The sequence below is a fragment of the Mytilus californianus genome, unplaced genomic scaffold (genome assembly GCF_021869535.1).
Source record: "Mytilus californianus isolate M0D057914Y unplaced genomic scaffold, xbMytCali1.0.p SCAF_9, whole genome shotgun sequence".
In the NCBI taxonomy this organism is placed as follows: domain Eukaryota; kingdom Metazoa; phylum Mollusca; class Bivalvia; order Mytilida; family Mytilidae; genus Mytilus; species Mytilus californianus.
Genome location: NW_026262745.1, coordinates 8,742,071 through 8,757,593, shown reverse-complemented (window position 1 = coordinate 8,757,593; position 15,523 = coordinate 8,742,071). Strand labels below are relative to the sequence as shown.

At 30.1% G+C, this 15,523-nt stretch overlaps 1 protein-coding gene across 3 annotated transcripts in view; it reads left to right on the top strand.

The window, feature by feature from the left end:
• The first annotated feature begins 294 nt into the window (after positions 1–294).
• Positions 295–15,523, top strand: part of LOC127716608 (putative methyltransferase NSUN7) — a 28,147-nt gene continuing 12,918 nt past the window's right edge. For all 3 annotated transcript variants that reach the window (XM_052222852.1, XM_052222851.1, XM_052222850.1), the window contains exons 1-4: positions 295–888; positions 10,769–10,827; positions 13,164–13,447; positions 15,084–15,267. In XM_052222852.1, the coding sequence (XP_052078812.1) occupies positions 477–888; positions 10,769–10,827; positions 13,164–13,447; positions 15,084–15,267 (939 nt within the window). In that variant the 5' untranslated portion in view covers positions 295–476. The remainder of the gene's footprint in view (positions 889–10,768; positions 10,828–13,163; positions 13,448–15,083; positions 15,268–15,523) is intronic.

Here is a 15,523-nt window from a genome sequence, read left to right as displayed (position 1 = left end):
TAACTGTTTACAAAACACAGAGATTAAATTCACTTAATGCTTATTACTCAGTGTTATCGGTGTTTTAAATCTAACTTCTTTCATATTATCATTAGAAGTTCCTTAACCTATAACAGATGAATTTGTCAAGTGTATTTAAATTAAATTTCTACTTCTCAGTTGAGTTATTGAAATATGATTTAGAATGTCTTCATAGAGGTGTGTCCAAATTTAACTGTTGTGAAAAACTTTTGTTGATTTTCTGTAAAGTTCAATAATTGTTGATCCATATAAGTTTGTTGTTAACCACAGTTTCTTATTTGGATTGTAGATTACAGTAGCTGTAACCACCTGTGTTGTGTATAAAGGACTTGAAGATTACGCCTACTCACATTTGATTGACAGTTGAGGAGAGAAACAGAGACCAATCATAATTAAAGCATCCCTTGTCATTTTTATGGTGATATATTAAAAGTGAAGTACCGTAAGAAATTAGAATGCCACCAACAGCAGATACGATAACAGTTCCGATATCTCACTCCCCACACTTACCAAAGAGACCACAGACTGTCTGTCCAGCCTATGTGGCCACCAGGAATGCATTAAGAGAACGTGCTAAGATGAAGATGAAAATGCAGTCACAGGATTTATTAGTGAAAGTTCATAGTGAGAGACAGTTTGATTTTTTCTATAAAGAACCATGTTTGTATAGTCACAAAGTTTATGTCAATGGTGCCAAAGTGTTTGAAACTCTTAGACATGACTCAAAAGAGGAAAGAAGTAATCCAATATTACAGAAAAAGATTCAACAAACATTGTCACAAAGAGTTAAGGATATACCTCAGCTAAATTTCGAAGATGATCAAGAAAAAAGATTGACCTTTGAACTTGCATTTACTGCTCTTAAATGTAAGTATTATCAAATAGGTATAAATGCCTTTAGTAGAAGTCCCTAATCACATGGTTTGATAATGCTGAAAAGTATGAGGCATACATTTAATAACTTTGGTTAGCCACCAATAGAGTAGACTAGGTTCTGACAAGACATTTATTAAGTTGATGTTTGCTATTTGCCAAATGTTGACCACAGGGAAGAGGGAAGGGGTTCAACCCCAAGAATGAAGTTTAAATCATCTTTAATCACTTTGGTATTATTTTATATTGGCTGATGTTTTCCTTATTATCAACTTTTTTGGAAAATAACTTTTACAAAAGAGGGAGGGAGTACAAGTTCTCAGAAAATGTTTTAATGAAACCTTTGATTTCTTTGGAAGTGGCCATTACTTTTAGGTTTTTGTACATTTTTCTGACATCAATAGATTGATTTAATGGTACATGTTTCTCAGTTAAAAAGTATAGTTTCAGAACATACCGCAAATCATGTGTCCAAGTTTATAATATACAGTACGTAATACAATATTAATACATAAGTAGTTAATTGAATTTGCTTAAGTGGCTCATATCAGACATAATTGATATACAATCAATTCTTATATTTTTCTCAGTAACATACCTGGCTTTGATCATTTTCTGAAAAGGAAATTACTTATTTGGAAAATATTTAAATGGAAATATTTTGGTATTAATAGAAATAAAACATATTAAACATCAATAAATTTACATTTTTTTAATCTATTAATCTATAAATGCATAAAAAAATCTGCTTTATACCTTCATACACATGTAAATATATTATCTTGATGAATAAATTTGCTATATATATAAATATATATGAAAAGTAAAAGTTATGAAGGTTTAATCATGCGGGTGACTATTGCCAGTAGCTTTCTCATCATAACATTTGATATTTATCAACCTAGCAACCCAAAACATTATAAAAAATTTATACACATGCCAAACTGTTCATAAATATATATTAGGGTGACAATAACTTTCACTTGTGTTTGATTTTGCTACAACATTGTTTATCTTGTGGGTTATAAATATCTTATAATGTTTTTTAATGAAGTTTGTAATACTGCAGGCCAAATAGTAAATAGTTTAATATCGTTGTTGAGAATTGAATAAGAGCTTTGTTTTCTGCACATAAAAAGACTTTTGTATGTTTGACCAAATTCATGGGGTTGAACAAATATAAGGGCATAAATATTTATACTTTTTATTTGAAATACACATGATGCCTTCATTTGGTAGTATAGATTAACAGATTTGTCAAGTTATTTCAATAAAGTCTATGAATATTGTCATGAAGAAGTAATGAATGAATTATGTCCATTTCATGTTTGGAGAGATTAAGGGATAATTGTTTTGTATTTGAATAGAAGCTGATCAGTTATTGCAAATTCATATCCTTCAATGGTAATATTATAAATCTTAGATTGATCACACCAATTACAACAGTTACATGGTTCTTCTTTGACTTCTATATACTGAATTGTAATCATGCAAGTGGACTAATAAAACAGCATCTGGCCTTGAATAGAGAGTAAAAATAAGGAAGTCAACCGATTTTTTTTACTGACCATTGGACTTAATTTGAAGTAAAATCATCTGATTATGAATGACACTGAAGTTTGTTAGAACTCTCATTGGCTCTTATTGTGAATATCTTGTAATTATACAGTCACACATTTTGCCATGATTATCAGTCACACATTTGGCCATTATTATCACAGTCACACATTTTGTCATTGTAATCATAGTTACAAACTTTGTCATTGTAATCATAGTCACAAATGTTGTCATTGTAATCACAGTCACAAATGTTGTCATTGTAATCACATAGTCACAAATGTTGCTATTGTAATCACATAGTTACATACTTTGTCATTGTAATCATAGTCACAGATGTTGTCATTGTAATCTTAGTTACATACTTTGTCATTGTAATCATAGTCACAAATGTTGTCATTGTAATCATAGTCACAAATGTTGTCATTGTAATCATAGTCACAGATGTTGCCATTGTAATCATAGTCACAAATGTTGCCATTGTAATCATAGTCACAAATGTTGCCATTGTAATCACATAGTTACTTTCTATGTCATTGTAATCACATGATCATATGATAATCACATAATCACTATTTTTGCCTGGGTAAAGTCGTAATAAAAAGTTGGATTTCACTGTTATATAATTGTCAGTAAATCTTCGTAGAATAAATCTAAATCATCTTTTAGTTAATTGTTGAATATTTTGGGAAGATAATGTTAGATAGTAAAAGATACTAAAGAGATATTGAAATTCATAAGTCAGAGACAAAAAGACGCCATCCATCATGTCCATGGCAAAAAAAGAAAAATGACAAAAAGACAATCATCAGTCTACAAATATACAATTTCAAACTTAAGACTGAGTAACACAAACTTAAGGTCAGGACCATGAGTCTATGACAGTCTGTTCTTCCAATGAGGATTGTTAAATTCGCAAATAGATTTTTTCTCCAAAATAGACAGTTGATTTTGTTATTGTTTTTTTTTAAAATTTATCCTGGAGTTTTTTTTTAAATGTGGGGAGTTTTAAAGATCTTTTATGACAGCCAGCCAAGGACACCAAAAACAGTATAAACAGTAAAACCTGGCAACATTAATATCATAAGTGATTGTAGAGAAAAGGAGGTGAACTTGATATGTTTTCTTAATTCATTTTAATGTATGTACTTTTATGAATGACAGATAATTCAGGCCAATATTTTTTTATGTATTTTGATACCATACTAATTAATGCATTACTAGATAAATGGAATCCAGTAAACAATTATCTGGCTTTCTGTCAAATAAAAATAGAGCATAAAATACGACTTTCCAAATTGTAAATTGAAAATGATTTTTCCTATTGGATATTTTCTTCTTCACGATATTTAAGTTTAAACAATGGTCTTCATTGATTTTTGAATTGAATGAATTTTGAGTACGTGGTTATGCACTTGAAAATCTGTTTAACATTTATCAAGTTTCTTCTCTTTAACTGATAAATTGTTTTAAAATTGATAAAGGACCATTAAGTTATGGCAGCCAGATAGTTGTTAAACTGTTGAGATTTAGAATTTTATTGACCAGTGATGTTGACTCTACTTTATCAGTCCAGTAATTGATATTGAACCAAGCAATAGGGAAAACAAAGCATCAAAGTTATTAGGCATTGACTTTTTCTGTTGGTAATGTGAGAATATTCATTAACTGTTTCACTATGAAATAGATCTTTTTTGTTTTCAGTATTTGATTTTTTTTTAAGTTGCAGGAATTCTTACTCATATGTTATAAACTCTTAATCTCATCGCAAGCCTGTTGAAATATCAACACCAAGGACAATTTTACATATATATAATGCTGAACTGAAAGTTCTAAGTTTTCATTTCACTTTTGTAAAAAATGCTCAAATATCTGACCCACATATGAATATAAATCCTTCAATTATTGAATGAAATAAATCCATTTTAGAACCAATATAAATGAATAATGTGAAACGATTTAAGTAAGCAAATTAAATAGCTCTAATCGTCTTCTTTCTCATATGTAATTACAAGGCTTAAATGTACATCATGAAACTAAATATGTTTTAATGCTTGCTAAAAGCTATTTATTGAAAAACCATTTCATGGACTATTTTTGGTCATCCAACATTTGTGTAGTTTCATTCAGATTATGTCAAGAACTATTTTGTGGTATATTTTTGAGTTGCTTTGAATTTAGATGAATTTGAATGACGGCAAATCATTATTTTCTATTTATGTGAAGTTGTATGTGCATTTTCAATTTTATGTTTTTTTAGTGTATTTATAAAGAAAGAAACTAAGTAAAATACATTTTCAAACTGCTTAATTATATAATAATGGAACTTTATGTAACTGTTAGAGTATGATATATATATATATATGATGACTATGCTCAGCTTTTCACTGTAAATTTAATATGAATTTGTTCTTTCAATCATAGATTCATGTTTTTTCTCCATTTTCCATCATCTCTTTAACGTGTTTAAAAACCAACTTTATGATCAGTGGCTGTTTGTCTTTTTTGTGGTAATTTAAATATAAGTGTAAAGAAACACAGAACATAGGATTTTTGTTTACTAAATATGAAATTGCTATTATAAAATATTTTATGTGAAAATTATGGCTTTGGTGACATCAGATTATATACAAAGTCACGAAACAGGATACATAAGTCTCATAGCCTTTTAGTTTTTACTTGTTAGGTTCAAATAAGTGAAAGAAATGTTTAGTAATAGTTAAACTACAGAAATAAATGCTTTGCAAGTACTTTAAGTGATCTTAAAAAACATTCAATCATTTTGATATCTGATCAGGTATGATTATACCATTTAAATATGGTATCTTAGGAATGAAAAAGTATATAGAGTGTATTTAAATTATTGAGTTTTATTGAATATTACTGACCCAAAGGTCAAATATGACATAACCTTTGGATGCAAGAGGCATATTTTGTGATAAGAATCATTAGTTGTATCATTTGATTTTTCCCCATTATTTGATAAATCAAATCAAATCATTTTGACAGGGTTGTAAAGCATTAATTAAACCCCAACCAACCGTAATATAACATTTATTTGGGGGGTAAAATACTAAATGCACCACTAGTTGTTTGTGTTAAATGCCTTATAAACAACTCCACTGTTCCAATACAGTGTTTTTCTAAATTAGGATTTGCTTGTAAAATCTCTATTTATAAGTAAATTTTGGCATAAATACCTAAACATATTCTTTGGAATATCCTCTACGAAATATGTATATCTTTGTATAGTTCAATCGTCTTTTATATTATATGAATATCTCATATCTTATTTCCAATTTTTTCTAAGAGGTGCCAAGGGATCCTAGAGAAGTAATAATTTGGGGATGGAGTGTGGGTGAAGTGGAAGGGTCCAGCATCAGGAGATATTATCATAAAGCAGAAGACATACATGTACTATTCTCTTTCTAACTTTTTTTGTTTGCATTCATTTTCAAGTATGAATTTTTAACGAGATTTTTGCCTTCAAGGAGCGGCTCTATACATATTGTACATGTTAACATTCATGTTATAATTAAAACTTTTTTCATTCCCACTGAATCATACAATAAATATAAATGACTTTTACTCAAGAGAGTGTTACTGTTAAAGAATTGGAAGTTTTACAAGAATGGGCCTATTGTTTGTAACTATTGAGAAAAAAGATAGTTAACATATATATATATGCAGTGTTTTCTCTGGTCGTCAAGTGTATAGCTCAGTGGTATAAGTCTGTTATTCAATAACATCTGTTTGAAACAAAAGTTAGCATTCAGTTTTCCAATATTTTTCATTAATGTCTAAAGAATTCATTACTTCTGATCAGAAATCAACTATGAATTTCTCTTTCAGTACCCAAACACTATACATCTCTGTTGATCCCTTGAATCATGTTAAAAAGTTGCCAGTATAGTATTATCATTAGAATAGGCTTAATCTTCTTTCGTTTCAAGTCAAGGTTGTAACAATAGTTGAATTTGGCAGTGTTTGAAAGTCATCAGAGGTTTAATGATGTTTAGAATATTGTTTCCAATGTTGTAATATGTTTATTATGACCTTAGAATTATATGACTGTTATAATAGTAGATTGTGTATGGCTATGTGATAGCACTGTCCTACGAAATGGATAAAAGTCAACCATGATGAAATCAACTGTATAAATGTTTTGTTATACAAAAGTGAATAAATTTACATTCAATAAGTTGCTAATCTCTTGGAAGCTGCAAAGATCAGAAGGCTTTCAAGACTATAACGTATGAATAAAAGTAAGTGTGGGCTATACATCAACCCAGCAACCCAACAACACCAAAGAAATCTCTGACACCTTAAGTTAAGAATTCCTATCTCTGACTTTGACTAATGTTGTCCTTGACAGAGATGAAATGAGTGTAAGCCCAAGGTGTCTGATATTTCCAAGTCGTGCATAGTTGTCATTGCTAAATTCCTCTTCCTTTATTCAAATGGATAAAAACATTGTTTAAATATCATTCAATGGAAAAGCTGCAAGTATGCTGTCTCATTCAAGTGACTTCAAAAAACTGGATGAGACAGAATGTCTCTGTCCCTAGCAAATATGTGGTAGTTATTCAACAACAAGATAAGAAAATCAGTCTAAAGTTAACCTTGTGAGAACTGGAACCTTTTGTGAGGAAATCAGTCTAAAGTTAACCTTGTGAGAACTGGAACCTTGTGTGAGAAAATCAGTCTAAAGTTAACCTTGTGAGAACTGGAACCTTGTGTGAGGAAATCAGTCTAAAGTTAACCTTGTGAGAACTGGAACCTTGTGTGAGGAAATCAGTCTAAAGTTAACCTTGTGAGAACTGGAACCTTGTGTGAGGAAATCAGTCTAAAGTTAACCTTGAGAGAACTGGAACCTTGTGTGAGGAAATCAGTCTAAAGTTAACCTTGTGAGAACTGGAACCTTGTGTGAGGAAATCAGTCTAAAGTTAACCTTGTGAGAACTGGAAACTTGTGTGAGGAAATCAGTCTAAAGTTAACCTTGTGAGAACTGGAACCTTGTGTGAGGAAATCAGTCTAAAGTTAACCTTGTGAGAACTGGAACCTTGTGTGAGGAAATCAGTCTAAAGTTAACCTTGTGAGAACTTGAAACTTGTGTGAGGAAATCGGTCTAAAGTTAACCTTGTGAGAACTTGAAACTTGTGTGAGGAAATCAGTCTAAAGTTAACCTTGTGAGAACTTGAAACTTGTGTGAGGAAATCAGTCTAAAGTTAACCTTGTGAGAACTGAAACCTTGTGTGAGGAAATCAGTTTAAAGTTAACCTTGTGAGAACTGGAACCTTGTGTGAGGAAATCAGTCTAAAGTTAACCTTGTGAGAACTGGAACCTTGTGTGAGGAAATCAGTCTAAAGTTAACCTTGTGAGAACTTGAAACTTGTGTGAGCTAGCTGGACTCTAAGTGTTCCTACATGTAACAGTGAATATTCTCTCATAATTTGACCTGTATAAACCAAGCACCTGGTCTAATCTAAACAGAAAATGAATTCCTGAAGGGTTTTTGGTTTAAACAGGCTTTACTGTAATGGAGACCAGGCAGCTTCCACAATTATCACCAAAACTTAGATTTGAAAGGGTTAGTTTGAATGACAACCAAAACTAAAAGCTGTTTTCAGCCAACAGAATTATACAGAACTGATTATCAGAATTGTTTTTCTACAATGATAACTCTGAAAGGATCTTTATTTCATCGCATTAATTAAGTGATTTCAACTACCCCATTACTGAAATTGTAATGTTTGAAATGGAAAATCAGTTTTCTGCTTGAAACAAAATTTCTGATTTACTGTGAAAGTTACCTGATTTCCATAGTCCCATTTAATTAATTGTACTGAGTGAAATGAAGAATTGTTTGTTTTCATGAGAGTATAAAAATGTTATGCTATTGTATTCACCGCAAAAGTGTACTTGTGAAGGAAGGCTGAACGATAGATGTCCCAGAAGACAGTAGAATTGAAATTCCCTTTTATCAAGTAAACAATAGAATCCATTTGATCTGTAGAAGATTTTGTATCGTGTTGTTTACATATTCTGATTTGTTTAAGTCAAATAAATGCACCGTTGATTGGGACAACACACAAAGGCAATTGTATTTCTATCACTTTTCATTACTCAGGCATCTATGATAAATTTAATCCACAAATTAAAATCCCTTTTTAATCTCTTTCATTTGTTTTCATCTAAAATTTAAATTCTGTAATCAACATGGTATGATTTTAATAAAGTTAATGCAAGTGATCAGAGGCATGATAAACATTCTCTCCAATTCTGAATGAAAAGTTGTCGTTTGTCAGTTCACAAAATATTTGAAATTAAGATCAGATACATGTGCATGCGTCATAAGTTTATCATCCCTCTGACAATGTCTGATGTTATAACAATGTGATCTTTCATTAAAATTATGCCATAATGATTACAGACCTTAGATTGTAGATGAAAATATAAATATCATATAATTTTTTCTTACTTATAAATTTACCATTTTCATGTTAAAAAAAGATGCTTAGACATTTGTTATTTGCCTTTCCTCCAATTTCATGTACTCATATTTGTGAAATTTAAATCTTTAAATTTTTATAGCAATCCTATTGCTTGAATTTATTCACTTCTTTTTAACCAGAGCCTACCAGTACTTCAGCAGGTGCAATAGGTAACAGACTGATCAAAATCTGCTTTACATTATTGCAAAATCCATTGTATTGAAGACAAAATTTTGCTGTACATGATAGCAAAACGATTGTTTTAATTGCAATATGAAGCCGACATCTTATTGTATTTGGTGTAGTGATGGCTGGTAATATGGTGCGTTTGAATGTGTTATTGATTTTGATTTGCTATGAATCTAAATCTACTTCTTGTTACTAAGGCCCATTATGAAGGCACCATCGTATCAATTACTGAAATCTGACAAATTCATTTAAAACACTCATCACTATTCATTCTATTGTCTTCATAAATTAAACTTTGACGAAATGTTTTTTTAATGTTAGCTTTGAATATTTTTAATGCATTTGTTGAACAAAATGAATGACAACTTTTCTTTAGCTATGGTGTATTTAATCATTTTTAAGCATTTTGCACTGTTAAGATATGACTTTTAAAAGTACACTGGCATAGAAAAGTTAACATTAAAATCTGAAGAGACCTGATGTTTTATTAGCACTTATGAAATATTAATGTAAAATCATTTAGGTTTATAGATAGCTGTTAGTAAAATATTGTACCTGTTCACATTAACTTACTTAATCTAATATTGGGTCTGTATTATATTCATTTAAATTTAATTGGACTTTTAAAAATTATTATTATTATTAAAGTATTTAGATATTAATTTTGAAACAGGTTTGTTATAGATGGTCAATATTTATTTTGATTTTTATCCAACTTTAGTAATACATTGTTTAAATACTCAATTTCATGAGAAATGCCAACACTATTGAGAAAGATGTCATACAAATTTGATTACAGTTTCAAACTATGATTGTACTGACCTTTACTATTTGACAGGATGCTATTCACGGGGGTACTCGATTGTTTGTTTGTTATTGATTTCATGTGTAAACATGCGACAGAAGAGTGAAGAATAGACTACTGTATGCTTACCGATTATGCTTGTCATACAATAAGTATTTATCACCAATAAAATTGAAAAGAAGAATGTTAGCCTTCATCTGCCATAAATAAGCATAAAATATTGATAACCTTTCTAGCTTCATTCCTGTAGATGTATTGATAATTCTAAAGTGTTGATTATAATAAAAAAATTCAAAAACAAAACCCACTACTGTAAATTCAGAAATTATTGTGTGCATTTATTATTGCGATTTTTGAAGAATGGACATAAATGCGAGATTGATTATTGTGATTTCAGGAAAAGCTGCATACAGATATATGCATCAGATATCAGAATGCCAGATCTTATTATTGCGATACTCACACAGTCGCATTATTCGCATTAATAAAAACCTCGCAATAATTTCTGAATTTTCAGTATTTGTTTGTATTGTCAGAAGAATAGGTTGACAAGAAGTAAGATTGACAACTTTTTTTTTCAGTGTTGAGGTCAAGATTGAACTATGAAAGGAACCACAGTAAAATGTAAAACAAATGGTCTGTAATCAAGTGGGAAAAGGCTTGATATTACATTTATACTTATAGAGCAGATGAAAATTTAATTGAATTGAGAGGGAAAATAAGATTTGATACCAGCTTTATATGAACCTTCATAATGATTTAAGTTAATGTGCTACCTCTTTACTTTTACAATAACTACATTTATATAATGATATTTTCTGATTTTCAGTTCAAGGCTTGTTTGAAGACGTATTGGATGACTGTGCCTTCTTTGTGACATATCCAGAGGTAATTACTTATACATAGTACAAGTTGAAATAAATAGTATGTGGGATTCAGTATTGTCCTCATCACACAATTTTCCTCACAGTCACATGAGTGTATCTAAACGTTACTCTTTCTCTGGACAAAAAGGACTGTTGAATGAATGAATTCAGAGTTTCCATAAAAATTTCTCCATTATGAATTTCAGATGAATATTTTTCATATGAAAGTTGTGTGACTATCAAATGTGTATTTCACTTGAAAAAAAAACATGAAAATAGCCATAACTTTGATCCTGAAATAGTGAATTCTTCAATCTTTTCAAAATTGTGGTTTGATTTTTTTATATACAAAGAAGTAATATATATGCTCTTGTCACTGACTTGCAGATCTCACTATGATGTTGCAAAGCATAGAAAATCCCCTGTATTTTTATGCTATGAAGTTCACATAACATGAAACTTTGACCTTTTTATGAAATATGAAATCAAGTGTAAACAGACTTCTTGTGAAATTTAAATAAAGCTAAAAACAAACGACTTTGATACTTGTTTTGCCAAGGAAAACATAAAACAAGAATTTTTCAAAGAGATAATCAATGAATATTTGAATTTATAAGATTTAAAGCCTCAGAAAAGGAAAGCAAAGAACAAATCCAAATCTGATATACATTCTCTAATCCTTTAAACCTCAGATCAACAGAAAAATTTCACATCAAAGTGCAAAATTTACTTATGTCTTCAACAGGTAAATTTGACAAACAAACAAGCCAAAAGTTAATTCTGTGAAGCACTAATATGTTTTCTTTTCTCACTCGTGAGTCAATAAAAAGTGAAAAATTACCAATTATTGTAACCCATATGTCATGTTTCTTTGGAAATTTATATAGAAAGTGGAAAGTGGCAACTTTGTATATATTTAATTAAAAGTTTACATATGTGTCAATTTGGAACAGTTTTTCACTTAAATTTTCCCTCCTTGACAACAAGTTAGAAATTAGTTGTTCAGAAAACAAAGTCCATGCTTCTTTTCTTTGTATAATTTGGTGAAAAAATTTAATTTTGTGAGACTACATATTTTTGGTAGCTTTAAATTCTTTGACATTATTTGCTTAAAATGAGTGTAATGATATTGACTATGTACTTAACATTACACCTGAGATACACTGGAATGACATTTTTATTAAAAATATCTACTTTAAGATAGCTTTAATGTGTTTTTGGTGGAAATTCTTTACTTATGGTTCTCCTTAGAAGAACATACTGATGAAAAAAGACTTTAAAATAGAACTATTTTTGGTTTCTTAAACAGAAATGCTATTTTGATATGATTGTATAATGAAACTAACCGTGCGGATGTATTGATGTTATTTATGATAACAACTAGAGGACACCTGGTGGGAACCAAGCAAAATAAAGAAAAAAATGAGCATTTGTCAAGACTTAAATTTAGAAAAGAGAAAATCAAATCCTTTTAAAAATGACTTTAAATTCACGTCATAATGACATTTGCATAAAATTGTATTATTTCGGTGCCACAATTGAAGGAAGCCATTGAGTGACTGCATATTCATCAATAATAAATGAGAATAAATGTATTTTATTGATTTTCAATTAAAGGGAAATTATTATAACAGTTTATTCGCTTTAAAGCCCTCCCAGATTGACATTTTATGATTGTAATGATTTCAATAATCTCATCTAAACCCGATTAATAATGCATCAACAATGTAAAAATGTATCTTTAATACCATAAGCATCACGTTAAATAGTTTTTATATTGCTCGAGTTGTCACTTAAAGTAGGGTGTAAGTGTCGTCCAGGTACGTACTTGTATCTGATAGAAAATCTGATCCTTTATCATAGTAAATACCTTTAAAGATGACTGAATCATGAATCATTTGTTGGTACTTTCAACCTTTGTCCAACTAACATACCAAGTGGATCATACTTCAGTATTTTTTCACAAAGATATTTTCTTGCAATTCTATAAAATTCACTGTGTAGCAACACAATTCATATCAAGACTGACAACAGAGTTTCTCCTGATCTGCTACTTAAAAATAAGACTAATTGTTAATTGAAGGCAGATTGCTATTTGAAATTTTCTATTTGCTTTCTTGTGGCATTTTTTATAAGAAAATCTAATATGACAGTATTGTAAAAATACATACATGCATCTGTTCAACATGACCACATGACCCATTGATTTTCTAATTAAAATCAAATAATGTGTTCCATTAATTTCCAAGACAATTAACAGTAGTTTGTAGTTTAGGCCCAATTTTATCATAACTTAAAGATTGTAGGTTGTTTTAAAAAAAAAAAAAAAAAAAAAAAAAATGATATTATATTTTACAGCATATGGAAGATCTTGGTTTAGTAATGGTTATATTATGTGATTACCAAACTAGAAAATTTCAACGTAGAACTCCATTCACAAATGAAGTTCTGAATTCTGTAGCAACAGATGTTGAAGATGCCATTTCTGATTGTAAAACCAAATTAAATGCTGCCCTTGCACGACACAGAATAAAAGCCTCAGCCCCATCAATAGAATACCTGTTACCAGAAACTGTAAGAAGTAAAGAAGCAATAGGCTCTAAGCAACCAGTGTATACATGGGTCAACCAAATAAAAACAAGGTAAGTACTGCTCAAGGTAGATACTTTGACAATGAGAAAGATGTATAACATCTAAATGTATAGTTCTTAATTTTTAGAGACTTATTTTCTGTAAATGATAAATTTTGAAGGTTTTTGTGACCTGTCAACCTCTCCAGTCATCAAATATTTTCTCTGAAAGAGGTTATATCTGGCACACACCGAGATTTATAGTGAAAATAGGTTTCTTCTGGAATAGTACTCTGCAGTCACTACCACATGCAACATTGTAAAAACTTATTTTCCTTCAAGGGCTATATCTTCAAAATATAACCTTTTATCACTGATGCAATGTTAAGCAACCATCAATCAATCCGTCACATTTATAACAAAACCTTTTTTGCTACCATTTAAACAAATTTCCAATTGTACTAAGATGTATATATAGGAAAGGCAGGAAGCCATCTGCATCAGTCATCACAACAATAGAATTAAACATGGTTCTGATATCATTACATCCTGCATTTTCTTTGAATCTAGACTGTAATTTACTTTATTGTAGAAAAACTTGACAGTTTGCAATGTTTGCAATATGAATTAATGCAGAATCATTAATAATGTTTGTCAGAAGTTCAAACATTGCCTAAGCTACAGTTTATATTTAGTTTGTTAATCTTAAGATCACCTTTGTTCCATTACGACGTCACACACAATTGATTCCTATGGTATAATTGATATTGATATTTAACAATTGTCTTTGAAATAGCCGATAATTAATACCATTTGTGTAATTTAATTGCTTAGCTAATGTTGAATTTCTCTGAGTTTATTGCCAACCTTTTCCTGTTATCCGACTGTCTTCAAACATAGTTAATTCACACTCAATCATAAAACTGCTATAAGTCACGACCTTATCGATCAGTTTCTAGATAGTTTACATCTTTAAGATTTAATTAAGGGTTGAATATCAAGAGACCATCTTGTATTTTACATGTTCCGAAACAAAAGTGCCATGAACTATGCGGTTATCTGCTTTATCGATCAGTATAGGAATCTCCAGTGACGAACATTGCCATTCAAAGGCTCATTTGACTCTTGGATGCTATAGCGAAGATAAGGTCAAAATTGAAAAGATAAGATGGGAAATTGATTTTGTAGGCAATAAATTGATACAAAATAGCTTCATGCTGAACTGCATATTGTTTGAAATGCCATCATTTCTATAAAAGACTCAGTACAGAAGATTAAATAGTACAAAGTATTTACTTGTGTTTGTTTCCTGAAAAAAAAGTCAACATATTAGCAGATTTTCTTTGTTAACATTATTTTCCAGGAAACAATTTTTATATGATGTAACAAGTTTATAGCAGCAGTACTACTACCATTTGTATAAGGTAGCCACTATAAACAATTATATTGACTCTAAATGGCATTGTATTTTAGATATACCATTTAATAGTTTTTAAAAAGCCTAACTTCAAATAGTAAAATGAGCATCAATGAATAATGTTCACAAACTTATGGAAAATAAAAAACGAAATAAGTACTGTATTCTTAAATAAGGACTTTGATGTTTGAAAGTCCAAATCCGGCTTCAAAAAAGTGGTACAGTACAAGTTAATAATAACTGTGGGCCATAGATCAGCTTTATTATATAAACAAAATGTTTTCATTGCAGTATATCAGAAGTAGTAGACCAGTTTAAAGAGGAAGGTTTTACATTGGTTAACAGTGAAGAGAAGTTAGTAGACAAACAGTTTGCAATGGACCCATTGTGTAGTGACGTATTAATGTTTCCTGGAGAATATAGAGAAGATCTGGTAGATCATGATCTTTATCTAGGAGGCAAAATTGTTATACAGGTATTATTTCTTTCTTGTATGAGGATTGTATAAATTCAGGGCTATTCCAGAAAAATATGTATGGAATGGTTACATCACATGATATTTTTTTTCTATGGGTAATAGGGGTGAAAGCCAATATAACTTTGTTACAAAGGAAAACTGTAGGTGGTGGGGTATTAAAAAAGTTTTGTCCTCTGTTCCATACATTCCATACATTTTTTCCTGGAAAAGATGGACAATATCAGAATCAGATAATTGTTAAAACTTAAAAAGC